The sequence below is a fragment of the Lepidochelys kempii genome, chromosome 9 (assembly GCF_965140265.1).
Source record: "Lepidochelys kempii isolate rLepKem1 chromosome 9, rLepKem1.hap2, whole genome shotgun sequence".
Taxonomy (NCBI): Eukaryota; Metazoa; Chordata; order Testudines; family Cheloniidae; genus Lepidochelys; species Lepidochelys kempii.
This window is the reverse complement of record NC_133264.1, coordinates 83,084,286-83,109,094: the sequence shown is the minus strand read 5'-3', so window position 1 is coordinate 83,109,094 and position 24,809 is coordinate 83,084,286. Positions and strand designations below refer to the sequence as shown.

The window sequence follows — 24,809 nt, the reverse complement described above, 5'->3', positions numbered from 1 at the left end:
GAGGCGGCAGAACCGGCCCGCCCCCCGCCCGGAGCCCATTGGGCACCCGGCCGCGCCGCGTCAGGCAACTGGCCGGGCCGCCCGTCAATCAGCGAGAAGCGGCCGCCTCCTCGGGAGGCGGAGCCTGCCTGGGTTGGGCGGTCACGTCCCGCACGGAGCCCTAGCTCACCGAGGGCGGGAACATGGCCGCCTGAGGGGCGGGGCGCGGGGGGTCCGGCTCTCGGTGACGCGGGCTGTAGGGCCGCCCCTTTCCCCTGCTTTGGGAAAATGGGGATTCAAGTGCACCCTGTGGCGGCCTACTCTGTGCATTGCTAGGCCTGGACCCCTTGTAACATCCCCACGCACCCACTGGAGGATAGGCAGTAACATGCTGCCATGCGTTTCACCTCTGGCCCCTTGCATCCGACTCCCCTCCCATGGCTCCCAGTTCTGAGCAATATTGCTCCTCCTCCTATCAGACCAGAGGTTGCCAGGGGCAGGTTACTGGAGAAAGTATGCGCCAACTCAAGCCTACCGCTGCACAATGACCTTTTAAAACCACCAGCTGCACATTTGCCTTCACGTTGCCCATTATGATCTCATCCGCCACGCCAGGATGTTAGGGAGGAAACACTGGCGAGAGGAATGGATATGTTTTATAATCCCCAACCAGTCCCTTGGCGCTGACCCCACAGTTTGTCCGCCTGGTTTTGACCTGCCCCATCGCCAATGGTCCCTGGTGAACAGGTTCTGGACCGGGCAAGGTCTCTGTGCAGCCAACCAGTATCACTGGAACCTTCATGACAGCTCTTTGCGTAGCTAGGGCACTACATCGATGATGACACACATTGTCGATGAATGCCTGCCAACTCGGTTCAGCGGTGGCCTAGAAGAAATGCATCACGCCCCTGAAGATGCCATCGCTTGGCTAGACGACTATGCACACGCTAAATAAAAATAACACACTAAATGCCAGTGACAGGTGGGGGCAAGGGGTGTTCCGCTCAGGGTAATGAGTGTGTAAAGACCCTGTCCTTTCACCAGAGAAATCACAGGCACACAGACCCCTCTGAAACATTTATTCTAGCCTCTTTGATGTTCCATGCTGTGTGAGAGAACTCAATAGAACTAATTTTGCCACTTCTTTTTACTATGGGCATGGCCTATGTAAAAGTATTAATACATAATAATAAATGTCTTTAGATAGGGTGAGACAAGGTGGTCTACCTTTTACTAGACTAACTTCTATTACTGAAAGAGGCAAGTTTTCAAGCTTCGGGGAAGCGCTTCTGCAGGTCTTTAGATAGAGGTGTTCATTGCAGAACAAGTCCTAGTGTATTACACATTAATATGTCCACAGTTCTGTAGATAGAGTTGAAAACATATATACTCTGAGATAATCTTGTCTTCCATTCATGTCACATTTTTAAGTATCAGATTGTCTAAATATACATGTTCAAAGCCCTGTCCAAATATGCACATAATAATCCACTGATCAGATCCTCTGTCCTATGTGTTAGACAGCAGTTTCTGGAGCACCTAGTGGTCATTTATTTTTAGGATTCTAAGCATTGTAAAAATCATGTTCTTTCAGTCCTTGGGTGGAAACTAAGATGAATCAGCAGAGAACACTGACAGTGGATGCTGACTCCTTTTACGATGTGGGGCAGCTGATGACGCACACAGCCACAGACTGCCCTGTCTATGGAACATCACAAGGAAAAATAAACAGTAACATTTGAAATGTGTACACACACATATTTTCCAACCATACTCACAATATACCTAGAGCCTCCCAAGGAGAGATCTGCTCCTTACAATATGATCCTAAACCACAGTAGATTTACTGTGATGCATTTATATCCAATTCTGTATGATAAGGGCATTGTGTAAGTGTTTCACTACCTTATGGAAAGCTTGCAAAGGCTCATCCATCTCTCTGACCACTACCCATGATAATCATCCACATCCAAATCATCCACTAATAATACTGCCAAATATGATACTGAGCAGAGCAGCAGTGAGTGCAGGGCTCGGGGAGCAAAAAGTGAAGGAGTTAGGGACACAGGTTTTGTTTTCATCCATCCTCCAGGTTGAGAATAAGGGCCCAGGCAGGGGACACATGCATCCTAAAGATGAATGCATGGCTGCACAGTTGGTGTAGACAGGAGTGCTTTGGCTTCCTTGATAGTAGAATTCTGTTCTGAGAAAAATGACTGCTGGGAAGAGACAGGGTCCACCTGACCAAGAAAGGGATGAACATCTTCAATCACCTACTCGCCAACTGAGTGAGGACTTTAAACTAGGTTCAAAGGGGGAAGATGACAAAAGCCCACACCCAGGTAGTAAATAGGTGACCAAAAACAGGGATAGATGGGTTTTTTTGTGGTGGGGGGGGGGTTTAATCAGGGAAATGGAAAATTACAGTAGGGTCATAGAAACAAGAAGGATAACAGTGGGGGAAATCTGCTCAACATCTTAGATGTCTATACACAAATGCAAGGAATATGGGGAATAAACAGCAAGAGCGGGTAGTATTAGTACATAAACTGAATTATGACAATTCATATCACGGATTTGAGGAGATAAATCTCATTATTAGAATATCGGTATAGAGAAGCATAGCTTGTTCAAGGAGGACAGGCAAAGAAAAAAGGGAAGAGGTGTTGCATTATTCATCAAGAACGTATATACTTGTTTGGAGGTCAAGAAGGAGTGCACACTGCATAGTAGCACTTTCAAAAGGACAGGATTAGAATTCAAAATGACCTTAACAAACTGAAGAATTGGCCTGGTATCAACAAAATGAAATTCAATAAAGCAATGTGCAAGGCACTATACTTAGGAAGAAAAAATCAAATGCACAAATACAAAACAGGGAATAACTAGTTATGGGGTTTGTAGCGGATCACAAATGGAATAAAAGTCAACAACATAATGCGGTTGCAAAAAAGGCTAATATAATTCTGGGGTGTATTAACAGGAGTGTTATGTGTAAGTGTAGACGCAATAAATCGATCCCAATCGCTCTGCCGTTGACTCCGGAACTCCACCACGGTGAGAGGCGGAAGTGGAGTCGACGGGGGACCAGCGGCCGTCGATCCCGCGCCGCAAGGACGCGAAGTAAGTGATTCTAAATTGATCTAAGATACGTCCACTTCAGCTATGCTATTCTCGTAACTGAAGTTGCGTATCTTAGATCGATCCCCCCTTCCCCCCAGTGTAGACCAGGCCTAAGACAAGGGAGATAACTGTCCCACTTCACTTGGCTCTGGTGAGACGCTAGCTGAAGTAGTGTCCAAATTATGGTTGCGACAATTCAAGAAAGCTGTGAACAAATTGGAGAGAGTCCAGAGGAGTGCAACAAAAATGATAAAAGGTTTAGAAAACCTGATCTAGGAGGAAAGATTAAAAAAAAACCTAGTCATATTTAGTCTTCAGAAAAGATGATGGGGGTGGGGTGGGGAGGAACCTGATAACAGTCTTCAAATATGTTAAGGGCTGTTAAAAGAGGACTGTGATCAATTGTTCTCCCATGTCCACTGAAGGTAGGACAAGAATGGGCTTAATCTACAACAAGAGAGATTTAGAACATTTTTTCCTATTATCTCACCTGACTATAAGGCTATATACCAGCAATGGACTCAAGAAAATTCATGTATGCGGATCATATTGCCAAGCCTTCATACCATCGGTTGCACCCTAACCCAATATCTTAGCACTATGGCTGATTATTTCCAATGCTGGAAACGTAGGCCTAATCCAAAAAAACCCCAAACGTGGTAACTGCTTTCCATCTGAACTATAAAATGGCTAATATCAAACTTGATATCAAACTCAAGTAAGAGTCTTGTTATATGCTACAGAGCTGAAATTGCTGATATTTGGGTCTATGCATTAGACCTACTCTGGGCTAGTGGTTCTGATGCAAGAAGACTATCCAGATGCACCAGGAGTGAGGCTCCCCTACTAAGAGCTGAGATCACTGAGACCTGTGTTAAGCAGAGGGGACCTGAAGACATATTGGTGGGCAGCTAGTGGAGGGGCATGGCCAATGGGGTGGCAGGTGGAGAGGTGTTTTATGCGGGAGGGTTATCTCAGTGGTTTGAGCATTGGCCTGCTAAACCCAGGGTTGTGAGTTCAATCCTTGAGGGGACCATTTACGGATCTGGGGAAAAAATTGGGGATTGGTCCTGCTTTGAGCAGGGGGTTGGACTAGATGACCTCCTGAGGTCCCTTCCGACCCTGATATTCTAGGATTCTATGTGCAGCTCTGTGGTGAAAGCATCAGCCAAGAAGCTAATTCAAAGTATCTTGGCGTTACACTGGAGTTTGATCTTTAGACAGCACCTCAAGAACACCCACAATAAGGTGAAGTTTCGTGTCGTGCTTATCAGAAAATTGGCCGGAACATCATGGGGCTCCAGTCCATGGACCTTACGAACCGCAACAACTGCCTTGGTATATTCTGCAGCTGAATATTGTGCACCAGTGTGGTCTCACAGAAGTCACACTAAACTCCTTGACACTCAATTCAATAATGCTATGCACATAGTGTCAGGGACACTCAAATCTACTCCAGTTGACTGGCTCCCGCTCCTATCGCACATCCAACCTCCACAGATTAGAAGAGCTGCTCAGACATCTCGCTTTCTTAATCATGTCAATGCAAATACGAGGATCCCAATGCATCATGACCTGCAGAACCCACCAAAGACGAGATTAAAATCCTGCAACCCTCTATGGAACCGTATCAAGATCCTTACGCCCAACTTTGCTGCTGAGGCTCAATGGAGAGTCACATGGAGCACTTCGACCACTCAAAACAAACCACTTATCATTGATCCTGTTGAGGAACCACTGGGTTTTGATTTATGTCGGAAAGACTGGTGCAGATCGAATCACATCAGGACATCTCATGGGAGACGTAGACAAACCCTCTTTAAACAGAAAATGAGGCAAACACCTGTATGCAAACTGTGGTCACCAGGCACAAACGATAGAGCACATCGTATCTGAATGTCCCCTTTGTTCTTTTGACGGGGCCTGAAGGACATTCACCAGGTCACTGCTGCAGCAATGTGCTGGCTATCAAACTTAGATATAAATTTGTAGTTGTTGCTACCTACCCAAGCCATATGAAAGAAGAACTATAAGGCTTCTAAGGCAGGCCGTGGAATCCCTATCATTGGAGATTTTTAAGAACAGGTTGGACAAACACTGTCAGGGATGATCTAGGTTTACATGGTCCTGCCTCAGTGCAGGGGGCTGGACTAGATGTACTCTTAAGATCCCTTCCAATCCTACATTTCTAGAATTTCTTTGCTTTTATGGTAAAAAAGTGTGAAGAATCAAAATGAAACAGTTCTTTTCAGGTTGAACAAAATGGCTGTTTGCAATTAAGTTTTTGACAACTTTTTTAATTTGGTGAATTTTTTTTTAGAATTTTTGGTTCTGTTACAGGAGGAATGGGATTTATTTTCTGATTTTTCACAAATGCAAGCAAATGTAAAGAGTCATTTGTCCAACTCTAGTTGTGAGGATGAAATCCATTACGGAGGGGGAAACGCTCAGTCAAAACAGCCATATAAGTAGACAGATAGACTAGGCAGTTCTCTTCTGGTGGCTTTCAGGCAGCTCCCAGCATTCTTGTTAACAGCAAAGAGTTCTTGCTTTTTCTCTTACTCCTCTTCTATAAACAGCAATCCACAGTGGTCACAGTGCTGCTGGCCTCTTCTCTTTAGATCCTACTACCACATAATCTTACCTATTCTGTCTTTCAGTGTTTCAAATGAAGATGAAGAGATGAACACACCTCTCTGACCAAATTCATCTTACTAGGTTACTCCAAACCACTAGACCTCCAGGGGTTACTCCTTAGTTCATATTTGAAAGATTAGGATTTGTACACACACACACAAAATGAACTAAAAATTGGTTTTAGTCCCCACCTTTAGATAATTTGGTGCAAATCTATGTGGACACTTCTTTTGGAATAAGAATGTTCTACTTTAATTTAAATTGGTAAAAAATAATAGACCTCAACAAAATAGGACACTCAATCTGAAATAAGTGTGTCCACACACAGACTTGCACCAAAATAGCTAAAGGTGTGAATTAAAACAAATCTTGCTATTTTGGTTTCAGTTTGTGCGTAAACAAGCCCCTAAATTCACCACCACAATGGCTAGAAACATAGGTCTCATCCGTGCACTAAAATTCCCAGACCTATGTGTGTGGCACCCCATTACTTTCAATGGGGATCTGCACCTGCAGACCTGTTTGCAGGATTCCCATGCTAATGTTTTTTTCAAAGGAAAGCTAAGGACTCAACCCTGCAAAGACATAGGCTATGTCTACACGCACACCTTACAGCCATGCCCCTGTAAGGTGTGCAGCGTAGCCGTTCTTTGTCAGCAGGAGAGAGCTTGCCTGCTGACAAAATAAAACCACCCGCAACGAGAGGCGGTAGCGCTCCCGTCAACAAAGTGCTGCCCACGCTGACACTTTTTGTTAACAAAACTTTTTGACAAAAGTTTACTGACGAAAGTGCAGAGTAGACATAGCCTTACACACACACTTAACTTTCTATACTGTAAGCAGTCCCAACAAAATCAATGGGACCTTACCATGCATAAGTTAAGCACCTATGTAGATCTGTTCAGAATCAGAGCCTGAGAGTGACAGAGAGGACTTATTAAACAACTGTGACTTTTTCACAAAAGACAGAAATACTTCACAGCCAAGAATGCCTTTACTTATACATTCATAGAGACAGGGATAAAGTGTGCATGATGCTGGAAAAGAAATCACAGGAAGGGGAACAGAAAGAAGCCTCAGCAAACATGCTGGTAAGAGAATTGCTTTGGTGGAGAGATGTATTTTGCAGACAGCAAAATGTTAGAGGCAGTTCTACTATTGTTTTTATTTTAAATGTTGTGTTTGGGAGATTATACTGTGGAAGTCAACAGATTAGCCAGTGAACTCAACAGCAACGCCCCCACCCCACTGCCTGTCATTTTTGTGTCCTTGCATCTTCCATTCTGAGCCCTTTGAATTATTGCAGCAATCATTCTGGCCACGCACAGTATCTGCAGAGATCTAGGACTTAGACTTAAACTCTGGTCAGAACAAAGGGTGCCATGACCTCACACGGGGCCCTCAGGTTAAATTTCTTCTCTGTTTAGGATGCTTCAAGTACAACTTTATGCTAGTTAGCAGTTTATTTTGGATATGGAGTGACTACATAAATGAAAGGTTCCATTCTGCAATAATACCATCTGATACCTTTTACCCACAGATCTCAAAGTGTGCATAACCAACATTAATTGACCATGCCCACAGCATCCCAGCCCATTTTATAGCTGGACCAATTGAGGCAGAAAAGTGAAATTACTTGCCAAAGATCATATATTGTAGCAGACCAATGGCAGAGCTGACAATAAAAAAATCCCAATTCACAGTAAATCACATTCCCAAATAAGAGGGTCATCCATGAAATTGGAAAGGGGGAGCAAGGTTGAAACAGCATGTGGTGCCAGACAGATGGTTCCATAATGCCCACCCACTACATGTGACTATTTAAATATGCTGCAAAGCAACTCTACTTAGGTGAAAAAGAATCCTTTCTAAAAGCCATACATTTTAAGCTTTATAGTGAAGCACGACAATACAGCTTCACAAAAGGAGTATTAGAATGGAATTCTGGAAAGCACTTTAAAAAACAGGCACTGAACATTACATTTTGACAACATTATAATTACAAAGTTGAAGGCACAATCTTGACAGAATTATAGTGTAATATTACATACTTATAGGTGTAAATTTAAACAGACAGAACAGTACTAAAATTAGTATTTCACAGAATTGTTCACCGTTCCTTTTCTGATACCAAACTTAATAAAAAAAGATTCCTCTAAAGTTAAAAATATTTACTTGGAACTTCTGGTTTCTTGGCCAGAAAACAAAATATTCTTATCGGCTCATGTAATTAAACATTGCCCTGCTTCTGTTCTGATTTTGTTGGTCTTACAGCTCCTTTTGGTATCAAATTGATTACATGTAATAAGAGGCATGCCTGTATCATTTGTAAAAGTTTACTGGTAAATCCAGTGTAAAATTTCAGACAATGATTATTTTCAGGGCTTTGTTTTGTTTTTTTAAATAAACCAGAGGTCTTACATCTATCTAATGACAGTACAGGAAATAATAATAATAAATAAACTAGTTTGATGCATAGTTTCATTTGTAACTGAATATTTTAAAATGGTTTTGATGACACATAATCACAGGATTTCAAGATGTCCATAGACAGGAGTAAAGTATATTTACAGAAAAAAATTATCACATTTACATGTGTTCAAACATTTTACCTTTTATGCTACTTCACCTGCACTGTACATTCAAACTGGAAAACATTTTGGTTTTTTAACTTCAAGCACAGCATGAAATATTTTATTCACAAAGCATCAACATAAACATTCTAAAATGTCAGCAAGTTCCTATACCGACATTTACCAGGAAAAAACCCTGTTTTCAAAAAGACACTCAGATTTTCTGGACCAGATGTACAATACAGAGTATGTCAATGCAGTGTATATTCATTCAAGTGCAAAACAAATTTTCAGTCACCTGATTAAAATAAGAGGCTCCTTGTTATTGGATACCACTGTGCGTGCGCAGTAACTGGATCAAATACTGGTTTTAATGATACAGAAATAATTAAAGAGGGACTTTCATACAAGGAAAACTTGCAGATTTAACCACATCTATTCATCTTAAACACTGAGTAATAAATTGTTCTCATTACCGTATGTTTGCTAACTACCAACCAAGAATTTAAAACCAGGATTTGTCCCAAGTGACCATTCTTGATTCCTGAAGTAAAAGTCTTAATTTTGATATTTTTTCCCATGCAACAGATGTGATAAGCATAGGATTATGAACCTGTTCCTGCTCCCACATAAGTGAGTGGCAAAATTCCCATTTTTGAGTAGGACAGGGCCCAATTGTATTTGTTGCAAGATCAGACAGAAGATGACCAATTACTAGCGTAATTCAAAACCAGTTCTTTTGTATAAAGAAACAGGCTGCTGCCATGTAAAATTCCTCCTTGAGAAAACAAATCAGGCAGAATACTCCCCTTTGCACCTGCTGAGTCTTGCCAGAAAGAGCCTCTGAAAATGAGGGTAGGTGAAAAACAAAACTGGAATCATGGAAGCAACGTATGTGATCTTAAAGCAATAAATGCTGCATGGCAATATTTTATTGGTTTCTACATAACAATTCATCCACTAATCAGAAATAGCTGTGTTGTTCAAGACTGAGAATACCACTTAATAGAATGGCTTTACTATAGCATAAACTAAAGTTTCCTGACACTAAAAAGGACAAATATAATCTAGATTGAAATATTTCTTAAAATCTTATCAGTTTGTGATCTCATGAAACCAAATTCCTGAATGGAAATTTGATGTTTTCCTACTCCTTATTTTCTCTTTAATGTGGAAACAACAAAAAGTTATATACTGCATTCAGCATTACGATATGTGTAAAATACTCTCTCATCACACCCTAGGGACAATGTATTCTGCTGCACAAAACTTCCTGTTTTCAGACTTTGATATTTTCCCTTGTGAAGCGACAGTCATTTCAGTAGTGAAAATTATACATTAAACATTTGCTTTTGACATTTTACATAACCTGTGCATAACCACTGATTCTCAATTTAAAAACTAGAACACTAAGATTTATTGTTCTCTGTGTCTATTCTCTGACAGATGGACTGACCTCTCTGAAAAACACAAATGAGAATTAAACTCTCACACCATGGATTAGACTTCATGGTATAGTTCCTCATTATTATTTACCTAGTAAACTGGTAAATAGCTCTCTCAGCAAAGGATTTCAAGAATAAGATTTGCAGATTAGCCAATATTCCAGGGAGGTAAATGGTTGATAAACACTTAGTTGCTTTCTCAGTGAGAAATTTCATTTTTAATATTTATGATTAGCGATCAAAAATCTAATTTTGAGAATTCAGTATTATAACAAGTGAAGGTGGGCCCAATTCACATAGTCTGGATCTGGATAGTCCCAAATTGATGTGGTTGGGAACCCAGGTTTTGGTTCAGGGCTCTGGTACACTATTAACATCTTTACAAGCAATTGACATTAGCTCAGTAGGTAGTAAATGGAGCAAACACTGTGTGGTAACATTACTTAAGTGTGAAGGCGTAATTGTAAAGATTACAATGGTGGACCTTGTAACATCAGTATGAATCACCGCAATTCATTTAAAGGGAATTGGCAGGTGCTGGTAACTAATAATAACTCCACTGAATGCTAACAGGCTTTTTAAAAATAAACAATTCAGGTAGTAGCATACTCTATTACTTCCTCAGAAGAGCATGGGAGAAATCGCAGGTGGTGTGTTTTCTGAGCTAGCAGAGGCTGGGAGAGGCAAGACATATCAACCCATTCTGTGTGTACTTAATGTGCTTTCTAGCAGACAATCTCAGTCACAGGAGTGTATTGGGACACAGATATACAGAGAAAGGAAAGAAGTTTAGCGGGGAGAAGATGGAGGGAAATAAACCAAAGCTCCCTCAGTTCTCTCTCTCTGTATGTGACCAGGATCCAGATCAAGGGAGAAGAGATGGCAAGGGGTTTGGTTTAAAAACAAAAACAAACAAAAAAAACATTCTAAGCTTTTGCAGGACAATTTCTTGTATGGAATAAGTTATACATGAGAGAAATCCCAAAAGTTATGCAATAAGGCACATCCATTTGCAAATGAAGAGCACTTTTAGAGTTTATAGCTGTGGTCATCAACATCTTTGATACAGCAAACATATCAGCCATGCTAAACATCAAGAAACTGTCCCCAGTTGCCTGTTGGTCAGTCCTCTACTCCATTTCTGGTTCCCCTGTGTTTTCTCTTAATTGTATTTCAGCATCTTCTAGAAAAATAGTGTGACATTACTAGCTTCTTAGCTACATTACCTGGCTTCACCTGCAGGCTCCAGCCACCACTGCCCTTTCTTTCTTTGCTGTGTCTGGTAAAAAATACTGGAAGGTCACTGCAAATAAATGCACCAGCTTCAGTGTTTAAAACATGAAAAAATTTTCTCTTTCCTGTACAATTGGGCAATTAATACCTAGAGAAGATAAGAGGAAAATCCTTAAAATAAGTCAGACCTCTGGAACTTATCAGTGCGTACAGAATTCTAGCCAATTGTATCTTTTCAAGAGCCTTTCATAATGCTGTGTCTTCTTCCTCTCTGAAATCTCCCACTAGGAGTGAGTGCTTATCTGGTTCACCGAGAACAATGCTGTTGAGGGAGCGTTTATCTGAGAACAGGGAATTTAGTGAGGCTCTACTATAACTGATGATTTGATCCATTAGGCTCAGTTTGGGAGAAGCTGTCCCAGTATCATCAATTCCAACATGGACACATATTTCCGAACGACTCTTCTGTCTCATATTGCCATGGGCACGGGGCTCATATTTCTCATAACTTGGTTTCTTGTAGCTAAGGAAAAAAAATCCAGTATAAATTAGTTGGCAGTAACTGTGAATAGAGACAACCCGATGTGGAAAGAAACTGTACTGCAGATGCTCATGTACAAATCAGTACAGTTAATACCCACTGCCATTCATAATTTGAATACATAGTGCAGTGTTAAAAACGTCTAATTTCTCATCTTTTGGTTGATTCGAATACCAAATGAGAGCTTTATTTTAAAACAATAAACAGAAGGGGAGAGCAAAACAGATTCGTACCACTTCTTATATTTAACTGCTTGACTGGGTATTAAAATTCCAAGGTACATCCTGGTAAACAACATCTACAGGTTTTGTTAATGGAAGAGGCATGCGTCAGTGTTCTACTATGGTTAGGAAATCATCGCCTTTTCTACCCATGGCCCTTTGACGCCTGCACTCACTGGTTCACACACTATATGGTATCACATCTACCACAGCTCTCCATTGAAGTTGGCTGAGGGGTAAGAAATAACACAAGCCATAACATTTAACAGGGTACTGTTTATTGCAGTACTTCATACTGTTAAGTCCTCAATGCCGGCAGGTGTGGTGTTCCCAGCTGTGTTGCATCATAGCCACAGAATCTGTAGAAAAGCCAGCATGGCAACAAAACTTCCCACAGATTTTCAGTGACAAGAGTTATTACATACTAAGTGCACTACTGATTTTTATAGCTCCCATCATGTACACCTGGCGTGGTTGCAGTTCAAACTCACATGTTTAACAAAACTGCCTGACATATTTTGGATCAACTGGCTACACCGATGAAGCAAAACGGACAAAAAAGAAACCAAGAAGGAATTGTATTGAGAAGGTGACCACCCTGAAGACAGCCACGACTAAAGATGGACTTGCCTGAATTCCAGAGTTAGGATTAGAGTTTAGAAATCTCTAACTCTTCATCCTGTGCTCAGTTCACTAGACCCCTCTGCCTCTAAACTAAGAGACCTATGACTGCAAATCAAAATAAATACAGAATTTTTCACTTACAGCTTTAGCAACAGAGAAGAACACACAACGGAAACAGAAGAGGCAGCCATTGCAGCAGAGCCCATCCATGGCTGCAAAACGATACCAAATGGCAGAAAGACACCTAGGAAAGAAACCAGCACTGATTCCAGAAAAACCATATAAGAACAGAATAATCCTTATACAGTACCTTTAATGCACTGTATACAACCAAGCAAGTGTCCCTATGGACGACTATACATGAAGTTTTAGTGCATTTTAACGTTAACAAACATGACTAAGTTCTAGTGTATACAAAACAGAAACACAGGTAGGAATAATCATTTTGTCATTTCTATACTAAAATTTACAGCTGTATTAGCTAAAATGGGTTATCTAGCATGTGTTAAAATACAACAGAAAGTTCAAGTGCAGGCATAGCTTATTTTCCCTGCAGTAAATGGTTCTCTTCATGAAGTCAAAACCATGGGTTTTCACGCCCCATTCAACAAAACGTTTCTCTTAAATATATGTCGATGTACAGACCATATCTACATTAATCATAATAGGGGATAGCTCCCTGCTACTCCACCACCATCTCTTTAAAGGTAAAGAACTTGTATTGATAATCACTCACAGACAAGAACGATGGGTACCATTTTATGGAAAAAAAAAACCCACTGCAATTATCTATTAATAAAGCACAATGTCAGTACTACAACAGAACACTCACGTACCAGCAGCAACAGGAATTCCCACGAGATTATAAATTAGAGCAAAGACAAAGTTGAACCGGATTGTTCTGACTGTCTTCCTTGATAAATCTATACTTGCCACCACATCCAACAAATCGTTCTGCAAATTAAAGTGTTTATAGGAAAAGTCAAAGAAAACTAATGTCACATATGAAATGTTATCATATTACTGTTTTCAAAGCTAAATACTGTGCACTGAGCATTTCTAAAAGATGCAAGTGTCTCTCTAATAGATGTGTTTAGATTGTCAGTCCTTCCTCTATTTTATGTTTGTACAGTGCCCAGCACAATAAGTGTTTAGAGTCCCTGGGCACTGATGCAAAACAAATAAATATGTTTACAGCAACGTTAGTGTTGATACAGTCATTTGTCAGGGTTCCTATCAAACTCTGTTTTTCAGGCATTTATAATCAGGCTGTGAAAATTCATTATTAAAGTGCAACTTAGCACGCAGGAAGATGTGATCAACAGATGTTCTAGGTGTGATCTAGGTGTTATAGCGTCCTACCAAAATAAAGTTTAATTTTCAATGTTCCATTCCTTCCCCAAAGGTCACCCTCATTCCCCCTCCTTTACCCATCCTCAAACTTGGCACTGTTGCCACAATACATCCAGCAAAAGAAAGCTGGCTGCAGCTTCCTTCCAGAGCCAATGAACATCACACCTTTAGGAGTCAGAGAAACATAGTTTCCTCCCTGCTCCAATTCCATTGGTCTGTAGGGATGGAGCACATCATCTCTGCAGTTGCCCCAGTCAGGCCAGTGTTGGAGTGAGGGACTGAGCACAGGTCCCAAACAACAGCTTTCACTTCACTGCCTCTGGCATGGCCCCACCCATTTTTCTTTAACGAAACAAGCTTAGTTCCATTACTCACCCTAATTAAAACCACATCTGCTGCCTCAATGGCTACATCAGTGCCTGTGCCAATTGCAATTCCAACATTAGCCATGGCAAGAGCGGGGGAATCATTGATACCATCTCCCACCATTGCTACCCGCTTGCCATCCTCTTGTAACTGTTTCACTTTGGCTACCTTGTGCGAGGGAAGAACCTCAGCAAACACTTTGGTGATGCCAACCTAAAGGAAGAGAAAGAATAAAACCATATTACAACTTTTCCATGTGCTGTCCAAGATTCTGTCTCTGAATTTATATGCTTTCTGTTCTCTCTGGTGAGGAGCAGACAGTATCCCTCTGAGTGAACAAAACACAATCCAATTTCACTTTAAGTAACATACCACACTGGAGACTTCCCCCCCCACTGCCACACTATTTTATCATTTCCCCAATGAGGTCACTGGCACAAGGGAGAGCCTAGTCTATTTTAGGGATGTGACTTGATTTTAGCAAGAAAAGTAGTAATTGTGATTACTGGATTAGCAAAGGGAGACCAATTCTATTAAAAAAGCTGAAATTTAAAAAGTTAATAGGAAGATATAAAGCAGGAAACAGTCCTAATTCACCCTTTTAGCAGAGAATTTACAGACTGCTGAGAAGACACTAATTGCTATAACAACTCAAAGAAACCAAGGAGATCTAGAAGAGTAATCTTTCTCCAATGATCAATGTATTTTCATGCCAGCAATTTAAGTAGAGATACTTACATAGATAATTGCTTGAGGATCATTCAATAATAAACTGATTTTATTATGCACTATGAGGGTTAAAAGGGACATCATCAGGCTAAAAGTCCTGGTCCAAATCCGATGTAAGAAGTGCAATACACTGAAGTCAGAGTTATAGCTGCTTATAAAAAACCTACAAGTGTTTCTGTACTAGTTATTAACATTTTGGATTTTTTTTTACACTGTTGGCACTTTTCACCTTCAACCAATTTTGCTATGTATGAGTGTGGGGGGTGGGGGGGAACACACTAAAATATGAAATGAGATATTCCCTCCCCTTGGAGTAGAGCATAACAGAGTTCATTGGGGGGGGTAGGGAGAATACCATGAAGAAAATTGTAAGTCAATTAGATATTCAGCAATTTACCTCAGAGGCAATATATCTCGCTGTTTTACTGTTGTCTCCAGTCATTAGAACAACTTCTAAACCCATAGTCTTCAAAATGTGGACTGCCAATTCAGCTTCAGGTTTCACTGTATCAGCAATAGCTATCAAGCCACACAGCACTCCTAATACAGACAGCATGAAAATGAACGTGTTCCTATTAAAGTTCTTTTCCCCACCTTTAGCAGGCAGTGGGTCCTAGAAGACCCTCTCAGAGCCCAAAGGATTCTCTCTCCTTCTTTATTAGTCTCCTAACCCTTAAAAGTCCTTGTAGTGTGCCCAAACATCCGTGCAGTAAAGGAGAAATGGACGAGGCTCTATCTTTCAAAACGTTACAAAAAGTTGAAAGCTAGAGACTCATTTGTGGTCACATGATTCAATACAAGAGCAAGGTATTATTAATTATTATTAATTATTAATAGTTTCAAGGTCAATTGTTTCCCTCATCACTTTCTATTTAAATGCTCACAAGTCAAATCCAACACCACAGAAAAGGGACAACGATCTTACCGTCAACAGCTACAAGGACTGCAGTGCAACCTCTACATTCGTGTTCAATCATGGCATTATCAATATCGCTTTTAAGAAGGAGGCCATTTCTATTCATCCATTCCCGGTTTCCAATGAGAACAGAATACTTTTGATGATTCAAAGTAGCTGAAGAAAGAAAATACAATCCTACAATCATGTGGATACATTTGGTCAGACAGACTAGTAGCATCATTACCCAAAATCTAAATAATGCTTAGGAAGTGTTTTCTTCTTACCCAGCCCACAAACGTTTCTTTTCCTGTTTTTTTGATAAGTAAATGAATTAACTGTTCTGCAATAGGAGGCTGATAGCATTTACTTGGACCTACAGTTGTAACATGGGACAACTAATACACATGAAAGCCATGAGCTGAGCCTTTTTTGAGCAAAGACTGGTCAAGAGCGTAAGTTACATGAAGATTTTGGGTAGTAATCATCTGGGAAGAAGCACAGTTTTAAAGAGAACACAGAAGGGCAGTGGGAGCAGACTCCCATGTTCTATTTCCAGCTCTGACACGAATTACCTTTACCACAGAACTTTAAAATCTCTGTGTCCCACTTTAATAGAGCTCCTTTTAGCCCACGTGCCTTGAGATATGGAAGCATCAATGACCCCATTCCACAGATGAATAAAATACATAGCTATTTAATTAAGTAAAGAGCAACTCCTTCGTACCTCCAGGAGGTTGCAGACCCAGTTCTCCAGAGGGGAAAGGTTAGTGACCCATGGCAGCCTCTTCCCCCAGCATCCTCAACAAAAGTCAGACAAAACCAGATCATCATTCTTGGCACAAATTTTATTTTAAATGCATGTGTCAGCTTACTTGGCAATTTGGCATCAATAATCAAGGCAGGTTGCATTGACTCCTCAATGTTCTCATCAACTCTTATGAGTGTCATATTCTTAATATTATTTTCTTCAACCTTCTCATTCCTCCTGTACAGCAATGCTTCAATATTGGTGACTTTACAGCTAATGCCACAGCCTGCTACTACCTGAAAATCTGTACAGGTTCCAAGGGTTTCTGAGTCCAGTTCCTAAGAGAAAAGGTCAAACATTTTCTGAAAAATACAGAACCAGTTGCATTTATAAGCGTGCTGACAGTAAATTACACCCAAACCCAAATCTAGAACATAAGCAGATAAAATGCAATCATCAAAACACAAGTTTAAGTGTCAGGCTCCAGTGTAAACAGTACCAAATCACTCTCATGCCTTCATCATTTTCAACTTTCAGAACTCTCCAAGTAAAAGGCCACTTCAATAAGCCAACCACTTTCTAGTCAGTGCAAGGTTATTCACAGACGCACACACAATATTGAGACAAAGCTCTATAGGAGAGGATCTCTATCACTGCAAAATATTCTGCCCATCTAAAAGAATCTCAGTACCATACCTTCTTGCAGTATTTTGTTATTGCTGTCCCCAGAGGGTGCTCACTGTTACCCTCGGCAGTCCCAACTATTGCCAAAATCTTATTACGTGGCATCTGGTTATCTTCCACTAGAATCTTCACCTGCATCACTACTGGAATTCCATGAGTAATGGTTCCTGTTTTATCAAATACCACCACCTTTACCTGCAGCAAAACAGAAAACTGCATTGTTGCATAAAGGTCTTATTGCAGAATCATTCAGATGCAAAGTTACTGTCCAAAGTTACTACCTAGCCACTTACAGACAACATGCAGTGATAACTTCTGTGTTTGGAAACAAATGCAGAATACTGGCATGTAGAGTCCTACTATAAATTAAAGCCTTGGAAAAATAAATAACTTTTTTTACCTTATGAGCCATCTCTAGTGGTTCTCCACCTTTGATCAATATGCCATTCTGAGCTCCTACCCCAGTACCCACCATCACAGCTGTTGGGGTTGCTAATCCCAATGAACAAGGACAGGCAATGCACAAAACTGTGATGGCGGCTTGGAAAGCAAAGCGGATTACTACTTCGGTTTTGGAAATGCTTTTATTGTAACCCTGTGGACGCAGAAACACATTTTAGTAACAGAGTAAGGAACACTGTAAATCATGTAGTCAACTATACATTTTCTTAGTCACAAAGGCATATTTGTAATTACATAAAAAAAAAAATCTATGTTTGAAGAATGTTAAAGTTGAAAAGTAAAGCACTCGAAAGTTAGGAAGTACCAGAATTCTGATTGCCCACGCAACCTTATTCTGTCCTATATTGCATATACATATCACATGCTATATTTTACCCATAAGACACCTGCCTCATTCTATTTATTTTCTCAAACTAAAGAATATAAGCCATGAGACTCCCTGAAACTGTACCATAATAAACAATACTCTAATCACTACAGATGGTGATTAATGGCCTATAAACATTCTCCACTAGACTCTTCATCTGCATCCTCTGTCAGAAAAAATAATCAAGCAAGAAACTGCCATCTTAACTGTCTGATGGTGCAAATTAGGGCCCCAGTCCTATACTGAGATCCACCAGTGTGTAAAGTCTATTGATTTCAAGCTGGATTCTCCATGGGGCTGTGCCAGCAGATCCTGATGCAGAACTGGGACCTATATTGAAGAGATCATCTTTCCCAAAGGAAAGGAAATTTGGAAGGTTCAGGGTTTTTGTAATGTCAAGTTATTGCTTTGTTTGTTTTAAAAAGTTAATAATTAGTTTAATAATTAAGTTAACCAATTAAAATATTTTTAAAAACAAGATATTTTTGTTAATCATTGAACTCTTTCAGGTTTGTAAGTTCGATACTTTTTCAAAATAAAGTTCCCATTTCTGAGTCTTTTTAGTAGAGAAGCTGACACTTTCAGTCCTAATTTGTATCAGACAGAGCCATTGCTAAGTAGTACTAATAAGGGCAGGCCTTCACGACCTGCCGGATCGGCGGGTAGTGATCGATCTATCGGGGATAGATTTATTGTGTCTCGTCTAGACGCGATAAATCGATCCCCAAACGTGCTCCCCTTGGACTCCAGAACTCCAGCTCGTGAGAGGCGGAGTCGACGGGGAAGTGGCAGTGGTCAACTCACTGCCATCCTCACGGCCAGGTAAGTTAACCTAAGATGCGCCGACTTCAGCTACGCTATTTGCATAGCTGAAGTTGCATATTCTGGGTTGACCCCCCCCACCCCACACACACACAGTGTAGACCAGGGCTAAGATAGCTGCTTTCCAAGTAGTTTTAAATATTTTGTAAAGACTTAGTTAACTATCATGTGCTATATGACTTTGCACTTTTCCTTTCATAAGCAAAAATATAGAAAAACATTCCAGCATGTGAACAACATACTAGACAAATGACTGTGAGGATATTCTAGGATGGAACTGTTGCAGTCAAACAGTCTTCTGTTACACCTATTATTTAACAACATTTAAGAAAGTGATTTAAGAGAGTCACTTACATGAAAATATATTTCCACAACTTCAAAACTGACAAACCCAATTACAATCCAAGCAAAAAGGGTAACCACAGAGACAGCCACAATAAAAGGAACAAAATAGCCACTAAGTTTATCTGCAAATTGCTGGATTGGAGCCTACGGAAGAGAAAATACAAAAACATAAATTCTAATCACATGATACTCTCTTCCATGCTTTTAAGCACTAGTGTAAACAGAGTATCTCAGCATATTCAACATATACTTCTAATAAAACCTAGATAGTCTCTCAATAGTTTTGACATTTTGACATGACTTTAGAGAATTAAGAGACTCAGAACTTTGAAGTTTTGAGTTCAAAGTTTCTCTGATTGATATGTGGACATTGCTTGGTGTCTTGATTTTAAGACTTATACTGAGGTTTAAAAGACTCTAAGCTTTATGCGATTTGCTGAATAGAGGCCTAAATGAAGAGGCAGAAACTAATAGTTTAAATGAATGCCACTATTCAGAAAAAGTACCTTTGAGGTTTGTGCCTCCTCCACAAGTTTGACAATCTGAGAGAGAGTTGTATCAGCTCCGACGTGAGTTGCAGAGATCAGCAGTGACCCATTCTGATTAATAGAACCTGCAATAACTGTACTGCCAGGTTTTTTAGTCACAGGCATTGCTTCACCTACATAAAGGCCAACAGCAGACATTAGGCTGGCAAATTCTGATTTTGACAGTGTTATTTTTCCTACTGCTCTCTAGTCCTAACATACAATTAGAAAACATACAAGCAAAATAGTGAACTTTAATCTCCCTTGTTCATAAGTATTTGATGCAAAGAAATATTTTAAATTTTTTTAAAAGCAAACAGCTTACCTGTGATGAGGGACTCATCTACCATAGACTGTCCTTCAATAACATAGCCATCAACTGGGAATTTGCCTCCTGGAACTACTTTGACAACATCACCCCGTTGAACCAGTTCAACGTCAACCTGATCTTCACTGAGAAGGGAGTATAGTACATTTAATAAAACATGGTTAGTGATGTTACCAAGTCAAAAAGCACTTTTCAGGATTATATACAGCAGAATCTCACCAATTCATACATTGCTAATTGACAAAGGGCATTTTGTGATGCTTTATACTTTTTTATTATTTATTATTTGTGTACTTGCCAATTCAGAAAATCCGTTCAATTTCAAAGTGCAAATTAGCAAGGTTCCACTATGGGATATCAGAATGGTATCAATTTTATTACATTTTAATGTTACATCTGGCAAATTCTCTTAAGTTGAACAAGTTATTTGTTGTGCACATCTTCAGCAAGGTAAAAGTATTAGTTCAAAAACAAAGAAAAGAAAGGAAGGACAAAGCAAAATACCTCAAAAGAATGTTGTCTGGTCCTAGGTTAACGAGAGTTGCTTCTGTAGCTTGTAGTGAAATTAGTCTTGAAAGGGCTTCCGATGTTTTACCCTAGAATATGAATTGACACATTTCCCTTTGATCACGCTATCAACAAAAAATAAATCACAGGCTAAACAGCTACATGCAATACAATTCACCCTTTAAAACAAACACTTCTTGCGAACTGACTAGAAAAAATAAATTTGACATTTTAAATGATTTTCAGGAATTCTGAAAACCGTTTTGCAACATGAACAAATGATAAGCAATCAGGATAACACTTTCCCATGTAATTTCATTTTAAAACATGCACACCCTATAACTACACACATGTAATTTCCTGCAATTTGTAGATGTAACACTTTACATCAAATATTTATAAAAATATAAAGTTCAGTCTTGCTTCTGTTTTCTTACAAGCTGCGATTTTGCTTGCTAAGTATTGCCTCTGTATCTCACTAAAAAGTTAATCTTTCATGCTTTCTAGTGCAACCTGTCTCAAACATTTTATAGTATTTTATTTCATGTCAACCACATGAGCAGGTACTTTTATTTTGCTTTACCTTTGCCATATGTTCTAACCACCGGCCCAATGCAATGAACACAAATAGCATAGGAGGTGTGTCGAAGAAAGTCACAGGATTCACTTTTGCTTTTTCAACCATTGCAACTAGAAGAATAACGAAGGAGTAGACAAATGCAATGGTGGTTGCCAAAACAATGAGCACATCCATGTTAGCAGTTTTATGCTTCAGTGCTTTGTATGCTTGAATGTAGAAGTACCAGCCCCCAAATAACTGTAACAACAACAACCACAACTGTACTTTACTCATTTGAAAATACAAAGGCAAAAATTACTGCTCTAAAGCTACTTTATTGAAAGTGAAAGGTGCAGGGTTCTTTTCCGTGCATCCTTTTTTAAAGTTCAGGTTAAAAAAGTTTAAATATTAATATTTCAATTGATATGAAGAACAAACATCTAATAAGTCTACCGCAAATCAAGGGAGCTCAAATTAAAAAAAAACTAATAATTACAATGCTAAAATATAGAAGATGATGGATCCAATCCTGCTCTCACTGAAGTTAAAATACCCACTGATTTCAATGAAAGCATTCACAAAGTGATCTTTTGTGCTTAATTTTTTTTAACGTTCCTTTATAAAAAGACAATTTCTATTTGTGAATTTCTAATGACAGCAAACTGAAAGTCACCATGTTTTTATTTACCTGAACAGGGACACACAATAAAAAAGACAGAAAATTCATTACAGACAATCCTGGCAGGACCTGACGCTCCAAGAACATAGAAGAGTGATAGGCCTCCATTTCCTCCTTGCTCATGTTGCGATGATGGTGAACACCTGAGAAGTGACTGTCCATAATCATCATGTAAATCATCAGCGCCATTACAGGAATGCAGAAAACCAGACTCACAAGAAAAGATCTTTTCCACCTTAGATAAGGGAAAAAAATTATGAAAATCTGACTTGTTTCACAAGTAACAGATAATTAATCATGACACAGATAATAACATTTTAGCTACAATGTCTGTAGAGATCAACAAAGTAATTTGTGAAAACTACACTACTGGTTCAAAAACAGCCTCAAATTTTATAAGAAGAATCAATGAACATTTAAGTAGAATTTAAAACAGACTGAGTAATACTTACTGCCTTATTTCCTGTTTGTGGTCTAGATGGCTAGCAGATCTGTCCTTCTTGACTAAAGTAGTATCAAAACCTAAATCCTAGAATAGAAATGTAGCAAGGATTTGATTTTACCATACATATCACAAAAGATACACTTTCATCTTGATTTGCAGGTAGTCATCAATACTGCACAAGGAGAAAACACCTTCAACTGTATTTCTTTGTCCAGGCAAGTAAATATCACCTGTGATATTATAGTTATACAATTTATACCATGAACGTGTTAACTGCTCCACAGTACACAAAAGCCATTCCCTGCCATCTAGAAAAAGGAATTTGCCCACTGGCACAGACAACTGGAACACACTTATGCGGGCAATGTAAACTTATTTCTACTTTTTTTAAGACATCTTGTGCTGTATAGAGATATTTGTAGGTTATCTGGTAGAGCAGGCCATGCATTCAACTAGCTTCATTAGCACATTTATAAGGTCATTCTTTCACTTTCTATGTCAAAAGGTACCTCAGAAATAGCTCTCAGACTTAGGCTTCAACTTGTTCTAAAATGCTCTTCCAGCCTTTCCTTGCAGGGCATGGACAAGGTCACCAAGGAGTACTGTTCTGCTGACATATGGAGTTTCCCTGACTGCCAGAACACCTGTTCTTTATGTTGACTTCTCTACACGGATGGTGAGAAGAGTGGGTGGAAGAGAAAGGGGACAGGATTTTGGTGTTGATAAACCTCTGTTCCACAACCATTACATACCAAGAGTTCTTGTATTCCAGGGTTTAGAACTCTGGGAAGCATATTGGATATTCTATAAGATTTTCAGTGGCCCAATGAAACAGTTTAATACCACGTAAGCACTTACCTCTACTGTTTGTATAATATCTCGAGGACCAACAATCTCAGGATCATATTTAATGTGTGCTTTGTTGGTTGCAAGAGCCACTGAGCTGTATAATACACCTTTAGTCTTCATAAGGGTGGATTCTATTTTATGTACACATGAGGCACATGTCATTCCTCTCACCTGTTAAACACAAATTCTTGCCTGTTATCAAAACCAAAGACTGATTTTTTAAAATATTAGTGAATACTTTTTCATCTATTACAAACAGAGAATCTGAGAAAAATTAGGAAACCATAAACTGTGCTTTTGTTATCTGAGTTATAGCATCCATAGATAGTATAACAAAAAAACCTTTTGGAATATACAGCTATCTGACCAGCAGGTGGCACTGTGGCTTGATATTTGAATAATGTGTAGGTTAGCAAATCCACATATAGTTTGTAATATTTATCTATCTTTAGGTTTTATTTTGCTGCCCATCACCACAGTATATGAGCAACTTCCTACCAAATCAATTGCAATAACAAAGTCTCTAGTGGAGGCATATAAATTGCTCATCTTCACAGAAGGTTGAAAAATTCTGAATGATACCTTTTTCCATTTATAGTCAATATACAATTTTTAAAAAGACTGAAGAGGTGGTACAAAGATCAGCATTTCAGCTTTTTGCATCCTTGCTAATATTTCAAGCTTTCAATAAAAGGCATGGATTGAATACACTGGGAAAAGGTACATTTGTCATATATTTGGGAGGTTTGTTGCTATTTGACATGTATTATTGCATTTGTTTCTAAACCACCTGTGCATAGCTTTCCACTGACATTTAACCTTATAGAAGCAGATATTCTATTTGAAAGTCATATTTTCAGCTAAAAACTGTCTACGTATTTTTGGTAAAAGCAATCTTTAAGATTACTCTAACAAAGATTAAAAGATTAGAGGGGAAAAACAGCTTTTCCCCCCTTTTTACCCAGTTCCTAGTGTAGACCAAGGTGTTTGTGCATTGGACTGCACTGGGTGAAAAGTTAACTTCAGCTGTTTTGTTGATTGTCAGTCACATTTTCTGTCTCACACTTAGCATGAGGACATCATTCTCAAGTCTTGCTCTAGGGGTACTCACATGCATGCACTATCCCTAAGCTCTGGAAGAGCATGTTTATTAGCAACAGCAAAGCTGGAACCGACACCGAAGAGAACACATGCAGCAATCAAGAGTATGCATGAAGAGGAAGGTGGGGAAGAGGCAACTGGAGAATAAGGATGGTCTACTGGCTGAAGCGCTAGCCTGGGATTAAAGAGACCTGGGACCAGTTCCCTGGTGCTTCCTGTGTGACCTTGGGCAAGCTTTTTAAATGGGGATAACTCTACTTCTGTATATCACAGGAGTGTTGTTAGAATAAATACATTAATAATTGTGAGGCATTCAAGTACTATTGGTAATGGGTGCCATTAAGACAGAGAGACATATGTAAAACCATGTTTGGTGTTGCTATTCTCAGATCTGCCCATAAGTCTTCTATAAACATCAACAGAGGAACGTAAGAACTCTTAAAATTTTTAAAATATTTTTTTAACTCTGTACTATTTAAAGGTGCTTTATCAGAATCTTGAATTTATCTTTTAATCAATCAATACAGAAGTTTACACTGTCATTTTAACTATAGATTTTATCCCATGGTAACAGCCAAATGCAGCTATCTATTTTACAAATATCTATTTTTCTTTGAATCAGACAATCCTATCTGTACGGAAAGCTTTCTAGGAAGTAAAAACA

At 39.4% G+C, this 24,809-nt stretch overlaps 1 protein-coding gene across 7 annotated transcripts in view; it reads right to left on the bottom strand.

The window, feature by feature from the left end:
• Positions 1-6,714: 6,714 nt before the first annotated feature.
• ATP7A (ATPase copper transporting alpha) overlaps positions 6,715-24,809 on the bottom strand; it is a 60,544-nt gene continuing 42,449 nt past the window's right edge. For 6 of the 7 annotated variants that reach the window (XM_073361145.1, XM_073361151.1, XM_073361147.1 and 3 more), the window contains 17 exons: positions 23,054-23,215; positions 22,203-22,279; positions 21,760-21,985; positions 21,096-21,329; positions 20,510-20,601; positions 20,003-20,130; positions 19,657-19,811; positions 19,160-19,294; positions 17,555-17,749; positions 17,167-17,349; positions 16,595-16,808; positions 15,750-15,896; positions 15,222-15,364; positions 14,105-14,308; positions 13,213-13,330; positions 12,518-12,620; positions 6,715-11,513 (listed from right to left, as the gene is read on the bottom strand). In XM_073361145.1, coding sequence (XP_073217246.1) covers positions 11,237-11,513; positions 12,518-12,620; positions 13,213-13,330; positions 14,105-14,308; positions 15,222-15,364; positions 15,750-15,896; positions 16,595-16,808; positions 17,167-17,349; positions 17,555-17,749; positions 19,160-19,294; positions 19,657-19,811; positions 20,003-20,130; positions 20,510-20,601; positions 21,096-21,329; positions 21,760-21,985; positions 22,203-22,279; positions 23,054-23,215 — 2,793 coding nt within the window. In that variant the 3' untranslated portion in view covers positions 6,715-11,236. Of the gene's footprint in view, positions 11,514-12,517; positions 12,621-13,212; positions 13,331-14,104; positions 14,309-15,221; positions 15,365-15,749; positions 15,897-16,594; positions 16,809-17,166; positions 17,350-17,554; positions 17,750-19,159; positions 19,295-19,656; positions 19,812-20,002; positions 20,131-20,509; positions 20,602-21,095; positions 21,330-21,759; positions 21,986-22,202; positions 22,280-23,053; positions 23,216-24,809 lie in introns of those variants that run through there. The other variant, XM_073361152.1, reaches the window with a different exon arrangement.